Source organism: Aethalodelphis obliquidens, unplaced genomic scaffold (genome assembly GCF_003676395.1).
Source record: "Aethalodelphis obliquidens isolate GAN/ISIS:26980383/991018 unplaced genomic scaffold, ASM367639v1 scaffold53, whole genome shotgun sequence".
Classification (NCBI taxonomy): Eukaryota; Metazoa; Chordata; class Mammalia; order Artiodactyla; family Delphinidae; genus Aethalodelphis; species Aethalodelphis obliquidens.
The window spans coordinates 14,085,719-14,113,002 of record NW_020837997.1 but is presented as its reverse complement, the minus strand read 5'-3'; the positions used below and the strand labels follow the sequence as shown (position 1 = coordinate 14,113,002).

At 61.5% G+C, this 27,284-nt stretch overlaps 3 protein-coding genes across 3 annotated transcripts in view; 2 read left to right on the top strand and 1 right to left on the bottom strand.

The window, feature by feature from the left end:
• LOC113608976 (uncharacterized) overlaps window positions 1-27,284 on the bottom strand; it is a 61,989-nt gene that overhangs the window by 30,781 nt on the left and 3,924 nt on the right. Inside the window, 14 exon segments of the mRNA XM_027086031.1 lie at window positions 13,844-13,986; window positions 14,495-14,578; window positions 14,976-15,176; window positions 15,525-15,892; window positions 16,391-16,583; window positions 16,763-16,896; window positions 17,314-17,524; window positions 18,481-18,687; window positions 19,423-19,634; window positions 20,412-20,567; window positions 22,733-22,838; window positions 23,486-23,941; window positions 26,424-26,593; window positions 26,798-26,905. Of these exon segments, the coding sequence (XP_026941832.1) occupies window positions 13,844-13,986; window positions 14,495-14,578; window positions 14,976-15,176; window positions 15,525-15,892; window positions 16,391-16,583; window positions 16,763-16,896; window positions 17,314-17,524; window positions 18,481-18,687; window positions 19,423-19,634; window positions 20,412-20,567; window positions 22,733-22,838; window positions 23,486-23,941; window positions 26,424-26,593; window positions 26,798-26,905 (2,749 nt within the window).
• Window positions 1,106-4,262, top strand: LOC113608952 (neutrophil elastase-like). Its single transcript, XM_027086015.1, has 5 exons — window positions 1,106-1,710; window positions 2,052-2,208; window positions 2,407-2,548; window positions 3,555-3,785; window positions 3,953-4,262. Exons 1-5 carry the CDS (start codon window positions 1,581-1,583, stop codon window positions 4,157-4,159), a joined length of 867 nt encoding a protein of 288 aa, XP_026941816.1. The 5' UTR covers window positions 1,106-1,580; the 3' UTR covers window positions 4,160-4,262.
• Window positions 6,502-9,012, top strand: CFD (complement factor D). Its single transcript, XM_027085983.1, has 5 exons — window positions 6,502-6,740; window positions 7,402-7,558; window positions 7,651-7,795; window positions 7,892-8,149; window positions 8,792-9,012. The coding sequence occupies exons 1-5, from the start codon at window positions 6,683-6,685 to the stop codon at window positions 8,951-8,953; spliced, it is 780 nt and encodes a 259-aa protein (XP_026941784.1). The 5' UTR covers window positions 6,502-6,682; the 3' UTR covers window positions 8,954-9,012.

Genomic DNA, 27,284 nt, shown 5'->3' with positions numbered 1-27,284 from the left:
GGCATCACGGCTCTGATCGTGAATCAGAACTCCCCCAGATGCCCAGCCCCGCTCCCCAAGGCAACCAGCACCACGCCCTTTGGAAGAGGGTTAATGGTTAACAAGCCCTCAAGGACGGCACTTTCTCATCTGAGAACTTTACAAAAAGTTCATTCATTTAATCCTCAGGACAATCCTGTGAGATGGGAGCCTATAACTTCCATTTTACAGATGAGGAAACTGAGGCATGGAGGGGTTACATCCATAGCCTGAAGTCATAGTGGGCAAGTGGCCACTCCAGGATCTGAACCCAGAGTCCACAAGCTTAGCCACCATGACCTGTGAGGAAATAGCATACAGGTGGTGCTCCATATAGATGCAGCTTTTGTTTAAATCTGGTCTCCCTGCCTGAGTCACGGTCTCCTCCATTATTCCCACCCCCACTGGAAACAGGGTTATGTATACAGCAGGTGCTTACCAAGTGCTCTATGGTAACTTTAACTCAGCAGGGTGGGGACCCCACCGAGAGGGGAGAGATGGAGGTTTGCTTGCCTGTGGCCACACACCAAGGAGGAGCCCAGGGACAAACTGGACTCCAGCCCCAGCCCGCCTCTGGGTGTCCCTGAGGGCCCCCGCCCGCCTGTTCCTGCAGATGGATCCGTTGGTTCCCTCCCCTGAACCCTGCTCCGAGCCAGGAGAACGTTGCTTCTTGCGACAGCCTTGGCTACAACAGTTGCAGCTGGAGCAGCCTGGGACGGGGTGGGGGTGGGGGAGTTGAACTGGGGCCACGGGGCTGGGAACTGGCCCTGGTGGACCCCATCTCAATTGTTCGGCTTGAGTTCTTCCAAGGTCCAGGCTGAAGTTCTCAAACTTGGTTGGAGATCCATGATCCAGCCTCCAGGTCTGGGCAGGAATTTTTTCCTCTGCCTCAGGCTGGAAGGGGGTTCAGAGAAGCTCAGAGGGGTACGGGTGGGGTGGGGGTGGGAGGGATTCCTTCCCAGAACCTCTGAGGGCCCCCAGAGACTGACCAGGTCCCAGGTGGGACTGAGTTCCCCGTTAGGAACAGCAACCAGTCCGGGCTCCAAGAGGGAGACCCAAGGCTGAGGAATAGGCAGCAAATCTGTGGCACTGTGGGCACCTGGGTTCAAAGCCCAGTCCCCCCACCATTTCACTGGGTAGGCAGCTCCCAAATGTCAGGACAGGGCTGCGTGCACATGGTTGCCGTTGCCCTGGGTAAACTGAGGCACGTGGGCATCCCAGCCAACTCCTCTGGGCCGGAGTGGTCAGATTTAGCAAAAATACAGTACTCCCAGCAAACTTTGAATGTCGGATAAACAAAGACTAACTTTGTACGTAAGTACATCCTGTGCTTATATTTGGGATATACTTATGCTAAAAAAAAAAAAAGCTTATCTGACGTTCCAGTTTAATTGTGCATCCTGAGTTTGATCCGGGGACCCTCCTGGAGCCAGCCCCGCCCCTTGCACACATCCTCTCCCCCCTGTTCTCCCATCACCCCCTCGTCCCCCACGTCCCAGGATGGGCAGAGAGGAAGCGGGGGCACCAGGCCCCCCCACGGGCAACTGCAACGGCCTTGGGGCATGGGGGCTATAAGAGGGGCAGGTGGGCACAAAGGGCAGAGACGCCAGAGCTCCCGCCCAACCATGATCCAAAGCTGCAGACCCTCCAGCCCTGCCCTGGCCGCTGTCCTGTTGGCCGTGCTGCTGGGTGGTGAGCGGGGCCCGGGTCAGTCCCTGGGGTCCAGTCCTGCCTCTCCACCTGATGGGGACCCTCTCGGCCCCCTCATCCTCATGGGGAGTGACAGCTGGGATAAGGAGAAGGCTGAGGTCCTGAGTGGTGAGGTCTGAACAGCGGGGTCTCTGGGGACTCCCAGCGGGTGAAGTCCAGATCTAGCTGCGCCCTGGCAGGGGGACCCTGCAGGCCCCCTCACCTCTCTGGGCGACAAGCACGGCAAGAACCCGACCCGGTGGGGTCCTGGGAGGGGGGGGGGTTCCCGGGCGGGGGCGGGGCTCCTCCGCGCCGCTCACCGCCGCCACCGCCCTTGCCCCCAGGCCCCGCGCTGGCCTCGGAGATCGTGGGGGGCCGGCCGGCCAGGCCGCACGCGTGGCCCTTCATGGCGTCCCTGCAGAGGCGCGGACGCCACTTCTGCGGCGGCACCCTGATCGCGCGGAACTTCGTGCTGTCGGCCGCGCACTGTCTGAACGGCATGTGAGTGTCCCCGCGCGTCCCCATCTCGGGTTCCAGTGCGCCCGCCGCGCGAGGGTCGCGCGGGCCGTGCTGCGGGCCCGGGGTGGGGCCTTCCGGCGAAGGCGCGAGGGTTTGCAGGTCCTCCTACGCTCGGGCGGGGTCTCTCCGCCGCTCCCGACCCCGCGGGCGCCCCAATCACCTCCTGTCCCCCCGCCCCAGGAACCACCGGTCGGTGCGCGTGGTGCTGGGGGCACATAACCTGCGTCGGCAAGAGCGGACCCGGCAGACGTTCAGGGTCCAGCGGGTCTTTAAAAACGGCTTCAACCCCTTGCGCCTGCAGAATGACATCGCGGTTCTCCAGGTGCGTGGCCGGGGGCGGGGCAGGAAGAGCAGGTGCAAAGGCCCGTGGGAGGCTTGGGGAGGGTGGGGGAGGGGCAGGAGCCTGGGGGACAAGGCTGGCGGGCGCAGACCCGGTGTCGCCCCCATCTCTGTGTGCCTCAGTCTCCCCCTCTGTAAAACAGAGAAATACTCTCCACCCCCACCCCACCCCCGCCGTGCAGGGCTGTCAGAGATTACATGAGATGACAGCGAGAAAGGTATTTTTGTGCCCGCTGGCAGAGGGAAGGGGCAGTCTCCCTCTTTGCCAAATGGGGCAAAATTCCCCACATTCGGGCCAGTGGGAGACCGGAGGGAGAAACCTGCCTTTCCCCTCTGCTTGCCCAGCTATGATTATTCTCAGGCAATGTTCTAGAACAAGGGTTTTATGGTCGTTGCTGTGGCCCATCGTTTGCTTTATTACCTTTTTTTTTTTTTTTTAGAGAAGATGTTGGGGGTAGGAGTTTATTAATTAATTTATTTTTGCTGTGTTGGGTCTTCGTTTCTGTGCGAGGGCTTTCTCTAGTTGTGGCAAGCGGGGGCCACTCTTCATCGCGGTGTGCGGGTCTCTCACTATCGCGGCCTCTCTTGTTGCGGAGCACAGGCTCCAGACGCGCAGGCTCAGTAGTTGTGGCTCACGGGCCTAGTTGCTCCACGGCACGTGCGATCCTCCCAGACCAGGGCTCGAACCCGTGTCCCCTGCATTAGCAGGCAGATTCTCAACCACTATGCCACCAGGGAAGCCCTATTACCTACTGTTTATTGCACTCAAGACAGATCCAGGGATGCCCTGAGCCACGGTGACTGCTCCCACTTTACGGACGGGGAAACTGAGGCTTGAAGTGGGAGGCAACCTGCAGGGTGGGTGTCCTGCTCTGAAACATTCCAGGACCATGGTGGAGCCTTGGTTGGGGAAACCAGGGCCCAGAGAGGTGAGGGTCGTCACTCCCCACCCTCTGTGACATGCCACTGCTCCATCCCACCTGCTGCAGCTCAGCAGGATGGCCACCATCAACACCAATGTGCAGGTGGCCCAGCTGCCCGCCCAGGACCAAGGCGTGGGAGAAGGGGTGCAGTGTGTGGCCATGGGCTGGGGCCAGCTGGACACGAACCGGCCACCGCCCCCAGTCCTGCAGCAGCTCAACGTGACCGTGGTGACAGCCCTCTGCCGCCCCTCCAACGTGTGCACCCTGGTGCCAGGCCGGCATGCCGGCATCTGCTTTGTACGTACCCCATGTCCCCCCGAGCCACCACCGCGCTCCCATCCAGGCTGCAGCAACTAGGACTACAGCCAGTCCCGTGGAAGGAGTCCCCGACCCTGAAGGGGGTGGGTGGGGGTGTGAGGGTGGGGACTGGAAGCCCAGACTCCCGAACTTGTCTGGCTCCACAGGGGGACTCCGGCGGGCCCCTGGTCTGCAACAGGCTGGTCCATGGGATCGATTCCTTCATCCGAGGGGGCTGCGGCTCCGGGACCTTCCCAGACGCCTTTGCCTCCGTCGCCAAGTTTGCAGACTGGATCAACTCCATCATCCGCCGCTACGGTGACGATGACGGCCCCTCCCTCCACCCTAGGGACGCTGCGGGCAGGACCTGCTAGAAGGGGCTTCTCCTGTCACCCCACCTGACCCGCCCCTGGCTGGGCCCTTCCCATGCAGCGTCATGTGGCACCTAGCACAATAAAAACCTTCTGTTTTGTAGAATGTGTCTGGGGGTTTGCTGGTTGTGCCACCGGGTGTCAAAAGTCCTCAGGAGAATGTCTTGGGCATGTCACGAGTACGCTGCCACCAGGTGGCAGCTAATTCAGGGCATTGGGGTAAGAAGTCCCTTCCCCACCCTCTACAAAAGGATACTGATTGCCATTTCTGGTTTTTCCTCCTATCAAGCATAATTAAACTAATGTTGCAGGTGGCGATACTGAAAAGCACTGTAGCGAGTGTTCATGAGTGCTTACAAGGCATAGAAACCATTGTGAGTCTTTGCAAGTATTCACTCAACTGGTGCTCTCCGCCCTCGAGGCAGGTCCTATGAGTTGCCCCACTTTACAGATGAGGAAGTGGAGGTGCAGAGAGCTGTGAGGCCACGCTCAGGAGCCTGGGTTTGAGTCCCGGCTCTGTGACTTTGGGCAACTTGCTTGCTGTCTCTGAGCCTGAGTTTCCCTGTGGGGAAGAGTGAGGCACACTATCTGGGAAGGACCCAGCCAGGGGTTGGGGTCCCAGGCCAGCCTTGGCCTCACTGGGTGGGGAGACAATCCCTCCCCCACCTCCCCAGCCTTCTGCCTTGGCAGGGGTCGGGGGGCAAAGCCACGCAGATGTTTCACAAGGAAACACCCAGCCCCGAAGGAGTCACAGCCCTGGGGGAGACGGCCAGCCTGCACCCCTCTTCTGCCTCTGAGCCTGAGAAGGAACCTCCTGGGGCCACAGGTGGGGGCCGCGACACATGTGGCCTCTGCCATCACTCGGCTCACAGTCTGATGGCGTGGGAAATAATCACCCAAGCAAGTAAATGAGAGAAGTTAACATCAGGTGACACCCCTTCCCCCACCCCGGACCCCACACCAGGGGGCCAGGATAAATCTCTCCCTCTCTGTCCCCTCGTGCCAAATCCTCAAATACCCGATCCCTGCAGCACCCCCCCCGGGGGGGGGGTCCCACCTCAAGGTCGTTAACGTCTGCTGCTCCCTCTGCCTGCCGGCTCTTCCCGCAGGTTGTCACCGGGGCACACCTCCCCCCAGGTGCCAGCGGCTCAGAAAGGTGACCCACTGCCCTGCAATCACTTTTTCCACTTAATCAATACTACACCCTGGCGGTCTTTCCATGTCAACAAAACATCCGGGGACGAGCAGGGTTATTTATTGAACCATCTTGTCTTGTTGGGTCATTTCCAAATTTTGTTGCAATTTCCAACACTCTGACTTACATAATCTGGACTCCACATGCGAATGGGCTTTCGTTTCAGAGTTTCTGATTTGAGTAAGAAAACACGTTGGGATCTAACAAGTCCCATTTGTTATGTTGTTCTCTATTTTTCTTTTCACCACGAAAAGAAGGAGAGGGGAAAAGATTGTGCACTGTTCCCACTGGGAGCAGCCTGAGGTCCTCCCCACCCTTCTGGTCACACGCAGCATCTCCCACTAGTAGTAGGTTCACGAGATGTTGACCCGCCATCCCCAACTTATAGAGGGCCATGTGACCCAGGTTCTGCTCCTCAGAACCTGCCATCACCTGCCCGCAGTGACGGTGTAGGGGCATGCGATCCAAGCTCGGCCAGTCAGAGGCAGGCTTGAGATTCCGGCTACAGTGATGGGGAATTTACGGAGGGGCTGACTGAGCTCCTGGGCCGAGTCTGGGGTCACAACAGGGGAGCCTGGTGAGGAGAAAAGCCATCAAGGAGGAAAGGAGGAACCAAAGGCAGAAACCTGACCTTGTTCAAGTAACTGGATCAAGCTACACCTGAAGGTAGACCCATGAACTTTCCACGTAATTTCCTTGCAGAAGGCTCCACCCAGTTTGCCTCGGTTTTTCTGTCACTTGTATCCAATGGTCTTTCCAGCTGCCCCATACACACCACCTTTCCAATATTCTACTTGTTCGGGTATCAAGCTCCAGAGCCACAGCAACAGGGACAAGGGTGTTGGATGACCTCTCCCCCACCCCCACCCGACCTCCTCTCCAAGTTGCAGGAGGAAGAGAAAGAGAAAGAAGCAGACAATGCGGAAGTGGGCTGTTTACAAACTGTGGTTCCCAGCTGCTGTTGTGAAACTTTGGGGCTGCAAAGGCACTCTGCAGAGACGGGGCTGTGAGGCTGGGTGTAGGTCCATCCCTCTGCTCTGCCTGCCGCCCATCCTGAGGGGCTGCTCCCCACAGGAGCCCCTGTGCCTGGCCCAGCCCTGGGCCAGGCTCACAGAGGCGGGACGTATGCCCAGCAGCCTGTCTATACTCTTGGTACAAAGTCCATGGGAGACAACCACACCCCTGGGGAGGGTGGCCAGATGGCTTCCCCATGCCAACTGGGCTGCTGCCCACCCGGCTGATAGGGCCTGTGCGAGAGCCCGCCCCCTTCCACCCTCATAAAAGCACCCCCAGGGCCTAGCCTGGGTCAGTGTCAAGGCCACTGCAGCATCATGGCGGACCGCTCCCTGCACCTGGCGGCTCTGATCCTCCTCGGGGCGACCGTGTGTGGTGAGTGGACCTGGGCCTGCGGTGACCGCTGGGGGCCACCAGCCTGCAGGGCGGTCAGCCAGGGGGCCTGCTCCGTCAAACAGGACTGTCCTCCAGCCCCCCTAAGTGGGAAGGGAGGGGGCAGGTTTCACATGAACAGAAGCCTCTGAAAACCAAAGAATTCTCAAAATTTTGGTGGTTTATTTTTTTGGTGGGGAGGAGGCCGGGCTGTGCAGCTTGTGGGATCTTAGATCACCCACCAGGGATTGAACCCGTGCACTCGGCAGTGAAAGCAACGAGTCCTAACCACTGGACCACCGGGGGTAATTCTCAAAACTTTGAACCTAGCTTTCCACACACTGGAAAACCGGCAGCTCGAGGGGTAATGGCTGGCAGGGGTGTTGGGTTTGGACAGTCCGGCTTTCCTTATGTTTAAATTGCAGCCTCAGGCCCAATGTGTAGGTATGGCATTTGCCCCAGACTCGGTCACTCCCTATCATCTGTCTTCTCGGGCATTCCTCCCTGGGCCCCCCCGGAGTTTGCAACTCTGTCGGGGAGGATTGTAAGGATGGAATTCCAGGTCTGAGGGGTGCTGGAGCCGCCTCGGGGTAGAGAGAGAATCGTAGCGGGGGGGGGGCTGCAGTCACCCCCTAAGTCCTCACGCTGACCTGCCTACCTCCAGCGGCTCAGCCCCGCGGCAGGATCCTGGGCGGCCGAGAGGCCATGTCCCACTCGCGGCCCTACATGGCATCCGTGCAAGTGAACGGCAAGCACGTGTGCGGAGGCTTCCTGGTGGCCGAGCAGTGGGTAATGAGCGCAGCGCACTGCCTGGAGGATGTGTGAGTGGCCTGGGGCAAAGAGCGGGACGGGGTGGGGTGGGGTGAGGTGGGGCGGGAACGTGACTCTGATGGTGGGTCCACCCCACTCCCAGGGCCGACGGGAAGGTGCAGGTGCTCCTGGGCGCGCACTCCCTGTCACAGCCGGAGCCCTCCAAGCGCCTGTACGACGTGCTACGCGCAGTGCCCCACCCAGACAGCCGGCCGGAGACCATCGACCACGACCTCCTCCTGCTGCAGGTCTGCTGAGTCTAGCCCCGGTCCCCCCTGCTGCCCCGGGGCCCTCGCCCTCGCCCCCGCCCCGACCCTAACATCCCCTTCCGCCCCAACCCCCAGCTCTCTGAGAAGGCCGTGCTGGGCCCCTACGTGCAGCCCCTGCCCTGGCAGCGCAAGGACCGCGACGTGGCGGCCGGCACGCTCTGCGACGTGGCCGGCTGGGGCGTGGTTAACCACGCTGGCCGGCGGCCAGACCGCCTGCAGCACCTACTCCTGCCGGTGCTCGACCGCGCCACCTGCAACCTGCGCAAGTACCATGACGGCACCATCACCAACAGCATGATGTGCGCGGAGAGCAGACACCGGGACAGCTGCAAGGTGCAAGGGCGGGGCTGGTCCAGTAGAGGGGTGGGGGCCAAGGCCTCGGGAGGGCGAGGCGGGGGGGGGGGGGGGGGGGGGGGGGGGCGCGGCCGGCGGGGGGCGGAGCCAACAGAAGGGGCGGGGCGCGCGGGAATACGGGAGGCGAGGCTGATGGAAAGGGCGGGTCGCGCGCGGGGGAGCTCGCAGAGTGCCCCCCCCAGGAGAGTGGGCGTGGCCTGAGGCAGGTGTGGGGGCTGAGATGGGAGGGTCAATGACTCAGACTGGGTGGGCGTGGCTGGCCAGAAGTCTAGGCAGGGTTGGGAGGAGAGGTGGGATCTGGAAGAGGGTGCGGACGAGTTGGGGCCCGAGCTTGGAGAGGGCCAGGAGTGGGGCAGGGTCGGAGGAGGGGGCTGTTCCACTTCCGTGGGACGGAGTGCGGAGTGGAGCCTGGAGAGGGGCGGAGCCGAAAGCCGGCGGAGGTGGGGCCTTGGTGGGCGGGGCCTGAGATTGACGAGCGAGGGAACTGTTGGGACCGGCGGGCTGAGGGGAATTGCAGCAGGCGCCGGTGGAGCCGGACCAGACGCCGAAGGGCGGGCCGGACGCCTGCGGCGGCCCTGCACCGGACCTCATGACAGGACCTCATGACATCGCTCCCTGCAGGGTGACTCTGGAGGCCCGCTGGTGTGCGGCGGCGTGGCCGAGGGCGTGGTCACCTCGGGCTCACGTGTTTGTGGCAACCACAAGAAGCCCGGCATCTACACGCGCGTGGCGAGCTACGTGGCCTGGATCGACGGAGTGATGGCTGAGGGCTCAGCTGCCTGAGGAGGACCTGAGGGGCGGCGGTCACGGGGGCCCGAGCAATAAAGTCATCCACTCCTGCACCCGGTCCGCCTTTACAGATTGCACGCTGCGTGAGGGAGCGGATGGAGGCGAGCCAAACTGAGGGGGGCGGCAGCGTCCCGGTAATGCGGTGCCAGGAGGTGACCCAAAGGCTGAGAGACGGCGTGCCTAGCGTAGGGATCTTCGGGGACAAAAGTCCGGAGACCCCACGCCCTGCAAGCCGGGCTGGAGCTGCCAGGAGTCGCTTCACGTCTTGGCCACGCGGTGGCGCCCTTACTCTCCCCTGGAAATTGGAGAGACGCCCGGAGACCCAGGGAGGGGCACGAATGGGGGTGGGTGTCCCCTTGGTCCTTGCTTCCCGAGCAGAAAGTGAGGGCCTGCTATGTGCAAGACCCTGCTCTGGGCTGAGATCTAGGTACACAGAGAAGTCGTGTTCTTAGGGCCCGTGTCCCAAATGGGAAAACAGGCTGAGAGGCCGTGCGACTCTCCTGACGTCACACAGAAGGTCCTCAGCAAAGCCTGGAAATGAGCGCAGAGCCACAGGGCCTGCGTTCATAGGCCAGCCCCAGGTGGTGCGCGGTTCACTGAGCAAAGCTGACCGGTGTCCCAGAGCAGCTCCACTGATTGGAGGCCCAGGGGACTCACTGTCCTCCTGGCTCTGTTTACCCCGTTGGGAGGTGACAGGGCAGAACCCAGGTCCTGAGGCCCTGTGCCCTCTCCCCCACTGGGACGAGGGGCCACTGAAGCCCAGCACCTACTAGGCCCCAGGTGTTAAGCCTGGTCCACAAAGGGGGTCTCTGACCTCTCTTTGGTCGAGGAGACTGAGGGTCTGAGAGGTGGTCGTGTGCCCCACCAGGCATTGGAATTGGAACCTATGGCCAGTTTTTGTTTTTCCGCTGTGGAGCGTTCATTCATATGGAAGCACTTGTTGAGTGCTTACTGTGTAGACACAGCTGAGACCCAGCCCTGCTCCTAGGAACCGGGTCAAACATTCCATTGCACAGGATGGAACTCCTGAGTCATCCTGAAGACGGGCCTGGGGCTCTCAGCGTACTCACTGTTCATCTGAAATTCAGATTTAACTGTCGTCCTGCATTTTACCTGGCACCACTAGCGGGGGCTACAGACCAGACTAGGCTGTCCGTGTTGGTGAGCCGCGGGCCCTGAGGTCAGAGCAGGACCAGATGGAGTGGGTGGGGCAGGCAGAGGGGGAGGGATCTGGGGGTCTCCAGGCAGGAGACATAGGCTCCATGCTTTCTACCCCATGGGGGGGGGGGGTTTCTGCAGTCACATGAAAACTCAGAAGTCCCTGTGACACAGCCGTCTGAGAGCCTGTGACCCTGCAGGGCCTCTTCTAGCAATTTCCCCACAGATGCTGGTGGGAGGGGGAGGGGGAGCGTGCAGGGAGGGTGGCCCACGTGGCCGTGCCCCCCCACTGCAGACGGGAGCCCACTTGCCGTGGGGAGTCAAGAGCAGCTTCTCGCTTCTATTTCCGGAGGATGGTGGCCTCGGCCTCCTCACCTGCAGCTGGGACCCGTGGGCCTGGCTCTGAGGAGGCTGAGGCACAGCGAACACGCAGCCCGACGGACTGACTTGCCTCTCCCTGTCACAGTAACACCTGCCCTTGTTGACCCCAGAGGGGGGGACCCGTGTGGACACATGGTGGGGGCAGGACGGGGGGCAAGGGCACATCCCCACCCACAAATCCCCTCTCAACCTAGAGGAACGTTCCAGCAGGGCTCTCAGCAGGGCCCCCCCCACGGCCCCCAGGTGAGCCCGACGCTTCTGGACAGCCGGGCCCGCTTATGCCTACTGGGCTTGTCACGGCAGTTCACGGAGCGTTCCGCTTATCCACTGCTGCGTAACAAACTGCCCCAAACTCGGCGACGCTGAGCCATCCCCGTTCGCCATTCACTGCGCTCAGCTTGTGTGGGTCGGGGTCACAAGGATGTGGGGGGGAGGGGTGCGTGTCCCTGTCCCACCACCTAGATGACCAGAGGCCTGGAGGCTCCAGGATGATGGCCCAGGAGCCAGGCCGGTTCCCACCAGCCTCACGGTCACCCGGGGTCACTTCCCCTGCACAGGACAGGTGGGAACAGGTGCGAGCCCCAGATCCAAGGGGAGGAGATGTGGACCCGCCCTCCAGGGAGCGTCCAAAGATGGTGGCCGGGGTGTAAGTACCCACAACTTAACCTTAACCAATGAAACATGAGTGCAAGAAACAGGTTCATTTTTCTAAGACAAATAACTGGTTTAAAGACTTCAAATGACTTGAGAAACACAAGTTGCTTTAAAAAAACATGGTCAAATGGGGTAAAAAGGCTGAGAAAAAATATGTAGGACTGTGGACCACATGCCCCTCGACCAGGGAGGCCGCCCTGGGTCCCCTTTCCCCAAGGGGACAGAAGGCGGTGGCAGCAGCACGGGAGGTGAGTCCAAGGCAGGGTGTCTCCACCCCTCCCGGCATGGCCAGCAGCTCCGGGTCCCCACAAGTCCCCGCAGAAGCACCTCTCGGACAGCAGGACCTAGACGCCAAGTGCTGCTGCCGCAGGTGGGTGGGCCGGCAGGGAAGCGGCCCCTGGCCCAGGTAATGGGGCCCCTGGAGCGCTGCCGGCCCCAGAAAGCCCAACAGACACCGCTGCCGCGTGTCGACCTCTGCGGGGCGCCGGGCCGGCCCGCCCTCCCTTGCTCCTCCAGAGGAAAACAAGAAGCAATCAATCACCACTTAACAGGCAGGCGTTGTGCACGGGCCGCAGGGAGCCAGGTATAATGGGTGGAAGCAGCTGCTGGCGAAGCAGGACCCCTGGGGGCCGCGGAGCTCAGGAAACCCGGGGGGAGGGGGAGGGATGCAGAGGGAAAGCAGAGACAGAGACACTCATGTGCGCAGGAACCCAGGCGGCGGGGAGCAGCCCCCACCCACGTCCAGCCCACCGCTCCCCCCCACCCCACGCAGGGACCCCTGTGCCTGGCAGACACTAGGTGCTCAATAAACGCTGACAGAGCAGGAGAGCAGCGCACACGGGCGGAACCACATGCCTGTGGAGGGGGAGGGAGGCTCCGGGGGCGAGGGGGCTGCCGGGTGGCACCCAGGACACCGACAAGACACCGGCCACCCAGTGGGGACGTTTACTGGGCCTGCCCAGGTCAGAGACGGTGGTCGCGAGGGCTCAGCAGTGACAGGTACAGGTGAGGAACCCGAAGCAGACACCCGGGCTGGTGTCACTGACAGTGGCCACTGGACACCCGGCAGGTTCGTGTGGGATGTTCTGAAGGACAGAGGCCTGAGCTGTCCTGGACCCTCTGAGCTGGGACCTGGGAAATCCAGGGCGGTCACTGAGCTCTGGGGTCCCAGGGGTCGGGACACAGCCGTGGCTCTACCCGGGCCAGTGAGATCCTCAGGGCAGGGCCAGGTCTCAGTCACCACCTGTTACGGTGGCCATGCGGCCAGGCCCTCCACCCGGATCCGCCAGTAGGCTCCGAGGAAGAAAGAGCAGGGCCCGCTGGGCCGAGGGTGCCAACTTGAGGCTTCAGGCCATGTCCTCACCTGCCCTGCCGGTTACAGAGGTGCTGGTGCAGCTGATAAGGGCCGAAAAGCATAGTTCAAGGGTGGCACTGTCTCATGCACCCAGTGAAGGTCTGGAGTGCGTGACTGCTCTGTGACCAGCAAGGGGACAGCGTGCCTTTCCTTTCAACCCATTGGGAATCCACTGACATTCCGCACAGCAAAGGAAACCATAAACAAAACGAAAACAACCTACGGAATAGGAGAAAATATTTGCAAACGATGCAACCAAAAAGGGCTTAATTTCCAAAATACACAGCTCATACAACTCACTATTAAAAAACCAAACAACCCAATCAAAGAAATGGGCAGAAGATCTAAATAGACATTTTTCCAGAGAAGACATACACGTGGCCAACAGGCACGTGAAAAGATGCACGACATCGCTAAACATTAGAGAAGAGCAAATCAAAACTACAACAAGGTATCACCTCACACCAGTCAGAATGGCCATCATTTAAAAGTCTACAAATGACAAATGCTGGAGAAGGTGTGGAGAAAAGGGAACCCTCCTGCACTGTTGGTGGGAATGTAGTTGGTGCAGCGCAGCCACTATGGAGAACAGTATGGAAGTTCCTCAAAAAACTAAAAGCAGAACTACCATATGATCCATTCCTGGGCAAATGTCCAGACAAAACTATAATTCAAAAAGACACATGCACCCCAATGTTCACAGCAGCACTATTCACAATAACCAAGACATGGAAACAATCTAAGTGTCCATCGACAGATAAATGGATAAAGAAGATGTGGTATATGTGTATATATATATATATATACACACACACACACATACACACAACAGATTATTACTCAGCCATAAAAAGAATGAAATAGTGACATTTGCAGCAACATAGATGGATCGAGAGATTATCATACTAAGTGAAGTCAAAGACAAATATCATACAATATCATTTACATGTGAAATGTAAAATATGACACAAATGAACTTATTTACAAAACAGAAACAGACACAGAACACAAACTCATGGGTACCAAAGGAGAGAGAGATATAGTAGGAGTGTGGGATTAGAAGATACACATATAAAATAAATGACAAGGTCCTATGGTATAGCACAAAGAACTATATTCAATATCCTGTCATAAACCATAACGGAAAAGAGTAGGAAAAAGAACGTGCGTGTATACATATATGTATATATATAAATTTATATACTGTGTTATATACCAGAAACTAACAACCTTGTAAATCAACTACAATGAAATTTTTAGAAAAATTATCCAACTAATAATTAAAGACCGTATTCACCAGACAAGAAAAAAAAAGAAAAGAAAAAGAATCTACTTACAGGGGCCCGGGCGCAGTCAGGGGTAGCTGAGGGGCATCCGCCACCAGAGCCCCCCACACAGGCAGTTCTTGATCCAGCGCTGCTCCCACTGTTTGACGGCTGTGGTCTTGTTGGGTGACTTGAGCATGGTGACACAGCCGCACCTGCGGGTGGAGTCAGGAGGGTGGGGCGCTAGGCAAGGTTGGGTGGTGGCCACAGGGCCTTTGCACATGCTGTTCCACGCCAGGAATGCTGTTCCCTGCAGCCCCCACTCCCCCCACACTGATCTAATTCCTCCACATCCTTCCGTCCCAGTTCAGATACCACCCCCTCACCTCCCTCAGTGGACAGAGGAGGGGTTGTGGGTCCAAGTCCTGGCTCAGCCCGTCCCTAGTGGTGTGACCCTGGGGTCATCTGGCAGCACTCGGGGCCACGTTTGCAAAGCGCAGCACTGCTGCAGTCACTCCTTCATGTCTGCACTTGTCAGGTCACTGGGGAGCCCCTCAAGGGCAGGCTCCGGCCAGCCGCTCACCGCTGGGCCACCCCGGCCCTTTATGAAGACCGCAGGGGCCCCCGCTCAGCAGCCCCACAAGGGAGGCACTCCGGGACCCCCGTTCCCAGGTGGGAAACCACCGGTGACAGAGTGGGCCCGGCGTCTGCTGCAGCGCTCACCTGGTGCAGGCCTTGCAGGCCTCCGTGGGGTAGGCGCCCAGGTGCAGCCTCCGCAGGTGGTCCATCTTGGGCTGGCCCGGCGCCCTGACAGAGAGGAGCATGGAAGGGGCTAGAGGGTGTACACGCACGCGCACGCACGCATGCACGCACGCATGCACGCACGCACACGCCAGCACAGTTCCATCTCTTAAAGGCAAAGCGTGCGTGACGCACACTCGCCGGGGAACAGGGAGAGTCTGCAAGCAGGGCTTCTATACGCCCTCCGCCCACAGACCACTAGCCCGGGGGTCGGGGTGGCGGCCCAGAACCGCCACGACGTCTGAGAGCCTGGCGCCCAGAGCCCCTCAGAGAGGACCTGGGGCTGGGGTGGGTCGGCCTGTTACGCTCGTATCACACGTTTGAAAACTTCTGAGAGCGTGAAACCCCTTGTGCGACCAGCCACCTCTCCTTGTAAAGTTTTTTCTGAAACCCAAGCACAAACCACAGCGTGTGATTCATCAGGCTGTTCCGCCCACAGCGAGACGTGCAAGAAAACACAGGTGTTGAGGGCAGGTCCAGAGCGCTTCCCGGGGAGGCGGGGACGCGAACCTCCACTTGGGGATTCATCGCTCGAGCACCATTTCAGGCAGGCGGCCCGTGGGGTGCTGGGTTTGGGTCCTGGCCAGCTGCCTCCCGACTGCATCTCTGAGGTTCAGTTTCCTCGTCTGTTAAATGGGGACAAACGCCCACCCCAAGGCACTGCCGGGCAGTCGTGAGTTCACTCAGCAGGGGTGGGCCGTCCAGACCCCACACATTCCAAAGAATGGCTCCTGAAGTCACCTCTAAGCCCTGGGAGGTCTGCCTGAGAGGGTTCTGATTCCCTGGGGCCTTGGGCCCCACCAGGCAGTCCAGGCTGCAGTGCGATTTACCGTGGGGGACTGGGGCGTCAGCTTGAACTCTGAACCAAGGTCAGTCACGTGGGGCCCTCCAGGCAGGCGGTGACAGACCAGAGAGAGGATGATGTCACCCAGACAAGCGAGGGCACAGATCAGCACAGGCCGAGGCGACTGGATGGAGGGAAGTGACCAGGAGGGGAGAGAGGGTGGAGGTGGGGGAGTCTCTGGAGCAGCGCTAAGGTCAGGCTGGAAGGAAGCAGCGGGCACGGCACGTGCAAAGGCCCCGAGGCAGAGATGGGCACGCACCTGATGAGGCCGTCCAGCTGCAAGCTGGTGGCACTGCCGGGCAGAGCGGGAGGCTTGCCGAAGTGCAGACGCAGGGGCTGCTTGGGCTGCAGGCGGCTGACGAGGCCATCGCTGACGGGCAGCCAGTCCAGGCTGGGGATGAGAAGCTGGCTGGGCAGCAGGCAGCACTCGTCAACGAGCGCCTCATCCGGCTCGCTCGTGGGGCCCTCATCGCGGCCTGCAGGGAGGGGACCACAGGGATATCTTGCTCAGCAGCCTTGCCCGGAGGGCTGCCCACCCAGGAGGCATCATGGCCTCCTCAGAGCTCACAGAGCACCAGGCGCAGGCCCCAGCCCTGCCCCGACTTCCTGAGTGGCCCTGGGAAGCTCCTTCCCCTTCTCGGGCCTCAGTCCTCTCCTCTGTAAAATGGGGACCCACTTATTCATTTAAAAAATATGCAGCAAACACTGGGTGCCCTTCCTGGCATCACGGATGTGACAACGATAGAGCCTGGCCACAGAAACACACGACCTGGTGACACAAAACAAACAGGTGCCTGAGAGTGGCTGATGTTTAATGAGCACACACCGTGCCTGGACCTGTGTCGGGTGCCGGGGGAACAGTGGGGGCCACGGCAGAGCCAGTTTGACCTGCGGGAGCTTATATTCTGGTGGGGGGACTCGGCCAGGGCTTGTATCTTGGTGGCGGAACGAGAGTAGAGAGCTGGGCGCCTTACAGCAGATCCAGAGCTTGGTGAGCAGGCGGAAGAGCAGGGACATGCTGTCCTGGGTGTCGGAGGTGGCCGTGTACACAGGCAGGCAGCTGGGCTTCAGCAGGCCCCAGATGCGGATGACTACCATCAGCTCCCGCAGCACGCCCAGCGACGCGCCGTCCCGCAGGAAGCTGTGGCCGGGCCGCAGCGGGGAGCCCTATGGACAGAAGGGCCCAGGTTGCTTACTTCAGCGTGCGCCGCATCCTAGGACCTCAGCAGGCCCCGGGGGGAGGGGTCTTCTGGGAGGGGCGGGGTCAGGGAGGTGGGGCTTCAGAGGACAAGGCCAGGGGCGGGGCTCCTGGGGGGTGGGGCTCCCAAGTAGGAGTGCAGGCGCACCTGGTTGGGCAGACTAGCCAGCAGGTAGAGCACGAAGTCACCCACCCACTGCAGGAGCTGCTGCAGCGCCTGAAGCGTGTTCATGTCCAGGACGAACTCCTCCGTCTTGAGGTTGATCATGACCTTGTCAATGTCTGGGAGGGGACAGGCAGTCAGGGGCGGCCAGAACCTCACATGTGCGCCCATTAGCACGCACGGTGAGCGGGGCCCGCCCCCACAGGCCGACACCAACGTCTTGAACAAGCAAATGAGGGACGGGCCTGCCTGAGCCTGGGAACCTGGAGGGCAGGGTTGGAGGGAGGGGCTCTGGGTGTCCACCGCTGGCCTTCAGATCGCTCTGCCCGCCCCTCGGACCCCCTGTGCCGGGCACCCTGCAGCTCCCGCCGGCCTCCAGGCCTCCACACAGGCAGTGCCCCTGGGGACGCCATCCCCAGGCTGGGTCATCTTTGTTCCCGTTAACGCCCACCGCGTGTCCCCGACGCCCCAAACGTGCGCGACGGCCAAGGGGTCCTCAGCAGCCAGGGCGGCCCGGAGGACGGGGCAGGACCCACCGACATCCGTGATCTTGGCGCAGACCTCCGTCAGCCGGTCGCCGGGACTCTTGTCGGGCGTGTTGAGCACGTGCGGGCGCAGCAGCGACTTGAGCGTGGAGCTGGCGGCGATGAGGAAGAGCTTGGCGTGGTACTCGCACACGCGGGTCACTGCGCACGGCGACAGCTTGCAGAGCGAGGCCTTCATGGCCAGGATCCGGGTAGAGAGGACCTGGGCGGCGGAGGATGTGAGTGGGCGGGGCACGCGCCTGAGGAGCCGGGGAGAGCGAGGCGCTGGGGCAGCCGGGCAAGCCGCTAACCCTCTCTGGGCCTTGCCCTCCTCATGGCGGAACCAGGTAGGAGGACCTTCCTCACAGGATGGCAGGGTCTCAACCTGCGGGCGCGTGTGCCCCAGGGGCCCAAGGGACACACCTGGGACACCTCACGACTGGGGGCACTCCTGGCATGAAGTGGGTGGGGCCACAGATTCCGCTCTACCCCCCACAGTTCCTGAAACCTGTTGTCTCCCAGGATGAGTGGAGGACTTAAAACAGAAAGATGCTTGCCTACAGGGAATCCCCTGGTGGTCCGGTGGTTAGGATTCTGCACTCTCACCGCAGAGGACCCAGGTTCAATCCCTGGCGGGGGAACTAAGATCTCCCAAGGCATGAAGGGTGCAGCCAAAAAAAAAAAAAAAAAAAGTTTGCACACAGCTCTGCCCGATGACAAGAGATCTGATCACTACTGGCGTCCCTGGCTTTGAACCCAGCTCCGTCCTGCACTGTTCCCTGGGTCGGGCCCAGCACTCGCACATCTCAGCAGGCTGCTAATGGGAATGGGATCTCTCCTTCCTGTTTTCTCCTCGACGGCGGGCACAGAGGGCAACTTCAGATGCTTAGCAGCGCTGACCTCTGCATGCCCCACTGAACTCGGGGGGGGGGGGGTTCTGGGTTTTACAGGCGCGCCACCATGGCGTCTGAACGATCACTTCTCTCTGGCTCACCCGTCTGTAAAACCCCCATTTAGTGCTCTTATCACAGAAGCAAAGGCCTCCAAAGCCACCCAGAGGCAGGTGGCGTCAGGCCCACAGCCACGCACTGCTGGGCTGAGGTGGCAGCGAGAGGTGGGCCGTCCGGCCTGCGGGTCACCCGGACGGAGGGACGGGGCAGCAGCCAAGGGGGGCGGCACCTGCTGCAGCTCGGCCTTCTGGCGCGTGTACTCCTCATGCAGCTTCTCCACCAGGCTCTGCACCATGCTGGGCTGCACGTGCAGCAGGATGTCCCACCAGTCGTAGCCAGTCACCATGCAGTACTCCAGCAGGAAGAGCAGGTGCCGCAGGGCCAGCCCCGCGTCCAGCGAGTGGCCCATGGAGGGCGAGATGCGCAACATGCTCAGCTGTGGAGGAGGGCGGGGCGTGAGGGGGCGGGGCCCGAGGGGCAGCTGGGGGCAGGGAGGGCACGGCCAGCGCGGGGCCCAGGCCTGCCCGCTGTCCTGTCACACGGGAGGGCTGCAGAGCCACAGCCCAGCCACGTGGAGTGAACGGGGGCCACAAGCCCCAGGTTTCCATAGCTGTGGCGATTCCCACATAGGGCCTGAAGGGCCTCCTAGCCAGCAGGGCGCCTGTCGGGTGACGGGGCCAGCAGGTCCAGCTGGGGGCCGTGTAGTCCCTGGGAACACAGACTTCGTGCTCCCGAGAAGCCCAACCCACCACCCGGAGACACCGAGGATGGGGCTGGAACAGAAGTTACAGGGTGCCCGAGAGCAACTCGCAGGAGCCCACTGCGGGGGGCTGGGGGCACGCGCACGTGGGTGAGTGTGCAAACGTGTGCACGTGTGTGAACGTGCCAGTAGGACAAACGTGAGGTGTGAGCGTACAAGGGTATGAATGAGCGTGCAAACAGAGGCGGGTGTAAGCGAAAGCGTGAGTGTGTGAGAGTGGCTGTGAGGCTGCCCGCCCTCCTGCGAGGCCATGGACAGGTTCCCCTGGGAACCAGGAGGCCAACTCGCAGAGCACCTGCTGCGCACTGGGGGCCTAGGACTCCTTGATGTCAGGAGCAGCACCCTAAGGGCCCCCACTTCCTAAGTGCGGCCCCCCGCCACAGACAGCAGTCCCCCGGGGACAGCACTGACCCTGCCGTGGTTGTCGATGCCCACGAGGGCCAGGGAAGTCCAGGAGAGCTGCATGGCCTTGAAGTGGACGGCGGGGCCCGTGGTCCGAGGACGCTTGATAGCCGGCTCGTCCACGGAGCGGGGCGCTGCGGAGCTATAGAAAATGGCCATGGTCTGCAGCGAGAGCCGGTGCACGATGTGGACGCTGCCATCATGGAAGGCCAGGGCCAGCCCTGGGGGCACATGCAGGGTCAGGCGGCCGAACCCAGCTCTGGACAATGGGAAGGGGCAGCCCCCACGCCCAGCAGAGGCTGTGCTAAGGAGCGGCGTGAGCCCTGAGCCACTGGGGTGCACTCCCCCAGTGGGGTCCAGTCCTGGCTAACCGGCCCCCGAATCGGTGGAGCAGACTACACCCTGTCTGGGCACCTCTGCCCCGCTCCCCTGCGGCCGGCACTAAGTTTGGCCGACGTGAGGCAACAGGTGACTTCCAGGGGGACAAGTGGGAGGGGCAGGCGGAGAGGACAGCAGATGGAAAGGGCCTGGGCCTGATGTACACAAAGGGCCTCGGGGCGGAACGGAGGCCAGTAAGCTCAGGGGCTTGTAGAACCCAAAACCCGTAATCTACAGCAGGGGGCTGGGGGGCTGCCCTGGGCCGGCACCAACATGGCCAGCCTGATTCACCCAGGGTCACAGACGCCAGGGCCCAAACCCAGAATCGCCACGTGAGCTACTACAACGGGGGTGGGGGTGGGCATGGGAAGGAAGCTTATCTGGAAAGTCTTCCCCAAGTTCCCAGCCTCTCCCTTGTGGACTGCTAACAGCCCTCTACGTAGTAAAGAGCACAGTTTGACGGTGGCCTCACAGCCCTTTGAGCCCATCAGATCCTGAAAGCAGTACCCTCGTCCCCAGTGGGACTGACGTGAGGCCGGGGGCTAGGCTCCCAGGACCCTGTGACGGAAGCCCAAGCTCAGGGCCCACCCCATTCCCCCGGGGGCTCTGAGACACCATACCGAGGCCGGGGTAGAACTGGGTGTCGCTGGCCACCTTCAGGTCGGTGTTGGTGAGCGAGATGGGGAGCTTGGGCAGCGCCACGGCGGACACGCGGTCCAGGTCGTTGGTGGCTGACAGGATCCGCCATTTGAGAATCGTGGGCTGTTTGTCACCAACTAAAAGGGAGTGGGGGGGACAGAGAGCAACAAAATGAAGACAAGACGGAGGGATGGGGTGAACTGAGAGATTGAAATTGACGTATATACACTAATATATACTAAATAGATAATGAACACCTGCTGTATAAAAAAATAAATACAGGGCTTCCTTGGTGGCGCAGTGGTCGAGAGTCCGCCTGCCGATGCAGGGAACACGGGTTCGTGCCCTGGTTCGGGAGGATCCCACATGCCGCGGAGTGGCTGGGTCCGTGAGCCATGGCCGCTGAGCCTGCGCGTCCGGAGCCTGTGCTCCGCAACGGGAGAGGCCACAGTGGTGACAGGCCCACGTACCGCAAAAATAAATAAATAAATACCAAAAAAAAAAATGAGGACGAGACAAACGTGACAAGGGTGCACCTGACCCAGCACCCTGCCCCTCCTGGAGACCCAGCGAGCTCACGTGACTGGGGTCGGGGGAGAGGTGGGGGACCCCAAAGGATCCTGTCCTGGCCTTCACGGGAACAGGAGGAGGCACCCGCCTGGGCCGCAAGGCTGTCAGCTGGCGGGGGCAGCTCCACCTTGTCCCCTCAAAGGAGCCAACGTGCTGAGAAGGGGAACCCACCCCCGACCCTGCCGCCACACAAACCCCAAAACTCCCCAGTGACTCGGCCGGCTTGCACGGGGTTGTGTCTCTGTGGTCTGAGAGGTCCTGGGTGGAACCCCAGCTCTCCCCATGAGCTGGACCGACAGGTGCCCAAGACGGGCCCCTCCCTGCGCCCACACCCTCGGTGTGATGATGAAGCCCCCCAGCAAGGGGTGGGGTGGTTCCCGTCAATCTGGGTTTGGCCCCCGGTGCTGCGGGCGTGATGTGAGCAGAGGATCAGTGGCGCCCGTGCACCTGGACTCCAAGGTGACAATGAGGTGAGCCCAGGTGCCCAGCCAGCGGCCAGCACCCCAGCTGCCCTGGGGTGATGGCAGACACAGGGAACCAGGACAGAGCAGCGGAGGCGGCCTGGCCCACCACCCTCCGGGCTGTGGTTCTGAGCCAGAGTTTGGGGCTGGTGTGTGACACGGCAAAGCTGGCTGTGACAGCACACCTCTACCCATCTGCCCTAAGAGCTCTTCCCTGGACGGCCCAGCGCAAAGGGGCTCTTGGCAAACGTCATCCCACAGGGAGACCGAGGCCCAGCGAGGGACGACGCTGAGCACAGCTGTAACGGTGACAGCTACGGCGATGCCCAGGGAGGGAGGGCGAGCAGGCCAGGCACCCGCACCCACACCCAGCCTGGCGGCCCCGGCCATTCCTAGCTTACAGAGGGGAGTGGCCGCTGTCAGAGGCTGAGCTGCTTGCCCAAGTCCACCTGGACCCACGTGTCCACCCAAGTCAGGCCAACCCCTGGAGCACGGGCTGGACGGTGGCTGGCAGAGCGGGGGCCTGAGAGGGAGGATGGGCTGGCGGGGGGCGCTTAGGGCCAAGGCAGGGAGGTAGGAGAAGAGGCAGGTCCAAGAGCCCGCAGGCCACGCGACGCTAGGACGAGGGGCAGGGTGGGGGGAGGAGGTGCGGGTGAGCTCGGCACGCGGACACCTGCAGCAGGACAAGGCTCGACCCGCTGCCGGGGGTGACGACCCTCTCACGTGAGATGTGGGCCCGCTTGTGACAAGGTCCCACGGTGTGCGTGGGGGCCATGACCCGCCTGACGGCCGCGCCCACAGCTACTAGGACAGAGGAGGGACGAGGGAAGGGCTGGGACCCCTTGTGGCCCTGCCGCCCCGCGGCGTCACTCAGGAAAGGCAGCACGACCTTCTTCACGTTTAGTTCCTCCGAGGCCACATCGAGCAGCTTAGGCAACCACCTTGCGGGCAGACAGAGCCTCAAGGGGCCTCTTGACATGGCCGCTCGGCCACTCCAGGGCCAACAGCGCTGCCGTCAGCGGGAACACGCCCCACGTGGCCGCAGGTTCACCCCCGGCTTCCCGGCCACACAGGTGTCAGGAGGGGGGCCAGTCCCGGCAGGGGACTCGGGGCTCCACGTGGGTGTCGGAACAGAGAGGGAGGGAAGGGAGTGGCGGGCACGTTCTTGGCAAACTCAGGTCACCCCCGTGCCTCACTCTACCCGAGGGCTCCCAGAGGACCCCAGGCTCCCGGGAGGCTGCGTGTCCCTGGCCGGCTGGAGCGGGACTCACCGGCGGGCGAGAGCTGCTGGAAGATGTTGTTCACGGGGAGCCCCTCCTTGCGCAGAGACCAGCACTCCACCACGCTGCTGGTCTGGCTGGACGCACACAGCAGCACCTGGGGGGACGGGCGGCTCGGTGAGGGGCCTGGACCAGCCCCTTGGCCTCTCCGGGCCTCCGGCTGCTCCACGGGGCTCACATTGGCACCCGCCTCACAGCCGCTGCGGACTCCGACCCACGTACACCCAGCCTGCACCGCACCTGCCCCCCATGACCCCGCCTCCCCTGGGGAAGGCAGTCGCTCAAGGCACCCCCGGCGAGAAACGAGGGGGCCGGGGAAACGTACTGGGACTTCATGAAGCTGGGTGCTGATCAGTGCAAGGTTATGAGGGGGCCCCGGTGCAGCTGGGTGAACCTCGCCCCCAGAAATGTCCCCGTCATGGTCCCAGGACCTGTGGATATGTCACCTCACGGGGCACAGGGGACTTAGCAGGTGGGATTAAGTTAAGGCCCCTGAGACGGGGATGACCCTGGATTCACGGGGGGCCCAGCGTCATCCCAGAGCCCTTATAAGAGGGAGGCGGGAGGGTCAGAGGCAGAGAAAGACGGGAGATGCTGTGCTGCTGGCTGTGAGGATGCAGGAGGGGCCGCGAGCCAGGGATGCGGCGCCTCTAGAAACTGGAAAAGGCGGGAACCGATGCTGCTCTGGAGCCTCCGGAAGGACCAGCCCTGCCCACGCCTGGATTTAGCCCCGAGCGGTCCTACCACAGGGTGGCCGGGCGGGCACACCTGCTCTGACATATCTCGGGCCAGGAACTTGAGGTGGGTGATGGCGGGGAGCCGGTCCCGGCGGTTGAGGTCAGTGGTGCAGCGCATGAACAGCGAGGGCAGGATCTCGGTGTCGATGCGGCATTTCTCGTTGACGACGCTCACGCACACCTTGTAGAACTGCACTGGGGATGCACTGCTGCCATCTGCCGTGGCCACCACGATGTTGCCACCACCCGTGAAGGCGATGTCGGCCAGGGCCACGCGGCCACGCAGCCGGCACAGGCTCTCTGTCGAGGTCAGCACTTGCCCGCTGGGCTTGAGCAGGGACACGGTGACCAGGCCGCTGACTGTCACCGCAATCCAGCCCTCCATGGGCTTGCCCCCAAACAGCGTGAGCGACGGCGAGAACTTGACTCGGGAGAACTTCTCGCCAAAGCTGGAGGCGCCCGACTGTGGGGGAGGGGGAGGGGTCAGCTCGGGGCAGCCCCGGCCCCGGGCATGCACTTGGCCTTCAGGGGTCTGCCTCTGTGACCCCAGGACGCCCTTCTGGGAGTCACACCCTTGGGAACGTGGAGGAACCATGTGGCAGAAGGCACGAGAGCATGAACCTGAGTTCAGATCCTGCCTCAGCCACTCAAGCACTGTGTGACACGGGCCTCTCTGACCCTCAGTATCCCCATCTGTACGTCCGAGAACTGTGGTGAGGATGACACGGCTAAACACGCGCAGGACAGGACTCACCATGTTTTCCTCACAGGGTCAAACACTCAGTATTTTCAGTTTTGTGAGCCAAGTGGTCTGCTGCAACCACTCAGCTCTTTCCCTGCGTCTGCAGCAGAGAGAAGCAACCGCCAGTGAGACTGCTTACAAGGTGGGCGAGCGAGCAGGCTGCAGTTTACAGACCCTGGAGGTAAAGCATTCCGGCTGTGCTGCAAAGTACAGCTGCCACTGCTGTGTCACCTTTCCAAACCCGGTCTAGGTTACAATCAACGTACAGCAAAATTCACCTCTTCCCGGCTTTCGGTTCGAGTTGACAACCACCCCATTGTGGAAACCGCTCCGATCCTGGGCAGGAACGTTTCTACTCCCCTCGGAAGGGCCCTCGGGCCCCCAGCCAACCCCCGCCCCGGCCCTGGTTTCTGTCCCCGGCTGGGCCTTTCCCAGCGTTCCACCCGGGCGGACCCGGGGGCAGCCTGCACGCCGGGTTCCTTTCAATCCGGGCAACGTGTCTGTCACTGAAACAGCACGAGCTGGAGACTAAGCAGGGCTCTCTGGGCAGTGGGAGAGTATGTGCCCTCTCTGTCTGGGGAGCAGACCCACAGGGCCAGGCGTCCAGGGAGGGCAGGGCTGACCACGGCCCCAACAGAGTCTTTCAGACGTGGAGGTGCTGGCACTGTTGGAAAGAAAGAAGCAAAAGCCCCCGGATGACCCCTGAGGAGAGACGCTGGCAGTGTGAAAAAGAAACATCGCACAGAGAACAAGGTCCAGAAGGTTAGGCAGCAAGCCCTGCAGTCAGAATTCCTACCAAGGGAAGAGGGGATAGACGCCTGACCGCAACATCACGGGCGAGAGCCGCGTGCATGCCCGAGCGTTTTAAATGAGCACATCCGTCTCTTATAATTTAGAGACAAAGGTATCTGGTGGTAAGGAGAACAGTAACCCTGATGCTCGCAACAGTGTGGACAGACCTTGAGACCACGACGCTGATGAGAGAAGCCAGACACAGAAGGACACACGGTGTGTGATTCCATTGATGGGAAACGTCCAGAACGGGCAAGTCCACAGGGACAGACAGCGGGTTCATGGTTGCCAGGGGCTGAGGTGGGGAAGGGGAGTGAGGCTAACGGGGACAGACTTCCTTTGAGTTGAAAAGAATGGTCTGCGGCTTCCCTGGTGGCGCAGTGGTTAAGAATCCGCCTGCCAATGCAGGGGACAGGGGTTTGAGCCCTGGTCCGGGAAGATCCCACATCCCACATGCCGCGGAGCAACTAAGCCCATGCACCACAGCTACTGAGCCTGAGCTCTAGAGCCTTCGAGCCACAACTACTAAAACCTGCGCGCCTAGAGCCCGTGCTCTGCAACAAGAGAAGCCACCGCAATGAGAAGCCCGCACACCGCAACGAAGAGTAGCCCCCGCTCGCCACAACTAGAGAAAAGCCCACGCACAGCAATGAAGACCCAACGCAGCCGTAAATAAATAAATAAAAGAAATAAAGAAAGAAAGTATTAAAAAAAAAGGAATGGTCTGAAATTGAGTGTGGTGATGGCTGTACTAGTCTGTGAAGATACTAAGTAAACCACCAATCTGTATGCTTCAGGCGAGTGAACCATACTAAGCGACTTGTATCTCAGTAGCGCCGTTACGGAACAAAGGAGAACAGACAAAGGGAAGGCAGCACGCAGCCCCTGCCCCCGCTCCCCCGCGGCTGCTGCCAGGTGCTCAGGTGCTGACAGTAACTGTCCCCAGGCCCTGCACTGGGCACAGGGAGCAGACGTGGGGAAGGGATGGGAGAAAAGCCACTTCCCACAGCACCAACCCAGGAGGGGCTCCTGGCTCTGGGGAGCAGCCGGCAGAGCAGGCCACGTGCACGCCGGCCGCCCCACCGAGCCCTCCCAAGCCTTCTCGTGCTGAACCCTCACCACGGCCAGCGGCAGCCCCACCTGATGGTGAGGAATGCGACGGGTGAGGCGCGGCATCGCGATCTGAGTTCAGCACCCTGGACCCAGGCGGCTCCCCTCTCAAGGGGACGCTGGGCTGAACCGTGGGGTACAGGCAGGAATTCTGGGATCTCACCACGTCAGTCACACGGGGGCTGCTGGCCACACGGGTGCTGACCCTGCATGGCAGGTGTGAGCCGGGCCCGGGCGAGGCGGACCAAAAGGGTGCTGGTGACACAAGAGGAGGAGCCGTGCCCCCAGGCAGGACACCCACCTTTTCCACGTGCAGGGCCAGCTTCACACCGTTGTGCAGCCACGACAAGGCCACGATGGGGTCCCCCTCCACCAGGCTGCCCACGGGGCTCTCCCAGCTGTTGGCCAGGTGGTCGGCCATGCTCCAGCACTTGATCTGCCCATCGGCATCAGCAGACAGCAGCCTCGAGCCTGTGCGGGGCAGGGGCCAAAATCGCGTCACAAGACCCCCCCCCCCCCGCCCCCGCCACTGTCCATCAGGGGCCCGGGTGGGAGAGGCCGGCCTGGGGGCAGTAGAGCAGGGAGGGGCACAGGCGAGTCCGGAAAGGACTCTGGACAGCAGCAGTGGGCACAGCAGGGCCCGCAAACCCACAGATCAAGGGGAGCTGCCCTCACCTGACTGGTCCCACTCGAGGCAGGTGACGGCCTCGCTGTGCCCCGAGCAGATGGAGTGCACGTCCCAGGGGTGCTCAGTGTCCAGGATGTGGATCACGCGGGTCAGGTCTGTGAAGGACGGTGTGCTCAACACGGCAACAACAGCCGGGTGCCCGACGACCCCGGGGGCATCAGGGAGGAAGAAGCAAAGCCCCGGCCATGGGGACTCAGGAGCCGCTGCTGACACGCCGGCCGCCTGAGTAGAGATGGAGCGGCCCGCGGCCCGTGACCCTGCCTCCAGTGGGGCAAAGGAGACGTAGAAAACGGCACCGGAAGAAAACGAACCCCAAATGCTAACACTGGGCGTCTCTCCGTGGAAACTAACGGCTGGTTCTTTCCCTCACCCTAAGTTTCTGTGTTTTTCTAATTCCCTCTCCCGAGTGCACGTCACTCAGTGGCAGAGACAACACAGGCCCGGCTGGCAGAGTGCACCTCAAAGTCAGGCGGT

Bases quoted from the DNA above. Each gene is read 5' to 3' on its own strand.
- LOC113608952 (XM_027086015.1), top strand. From the start codon at position 1,581: ATGGGGGCTATAAGAGGGGCAGGTGGGCACAAAGGGCAGAGACGCCAG. The intron at 1,711-2,051 runs GTGAGCGGGGCC...CCTTGCCCCCAG, and splicing joins GTTGGCCGTGCTGCTGGGTG to GCCCCGCGCTGGCCTCGGAG. The intron at 3,786-3,952 runs GTACGTACCCCA...CTGGCTCCACAG, and splicing joins GGCATGCCGGCATCTGCTTT to GGGGACTCCGGCGGGCCCCT.
- CFD (XM_027085983.1), top strand. From the start codon at position 6,683: ATGGCGGACCGCTCCCTGCACCTGGCGGCTCTGATCCTCCTCGGGGCG. The intron at 7,559-7,650 runs GTGAGTGGCCTG...CCCCACTCCCAG, and splicing joins GCGCACTGCCTGGAGGATGT to GGCCGACGGGAAGGTGCAGG. The intron at 7,796-7,891 runs GTCTGCTGAGTC...CCCAACCCCCAG, and splicing joins ACGACCTCCTCCTGCTGCAG to CTCTCTGAGAAGGCCGTGCT.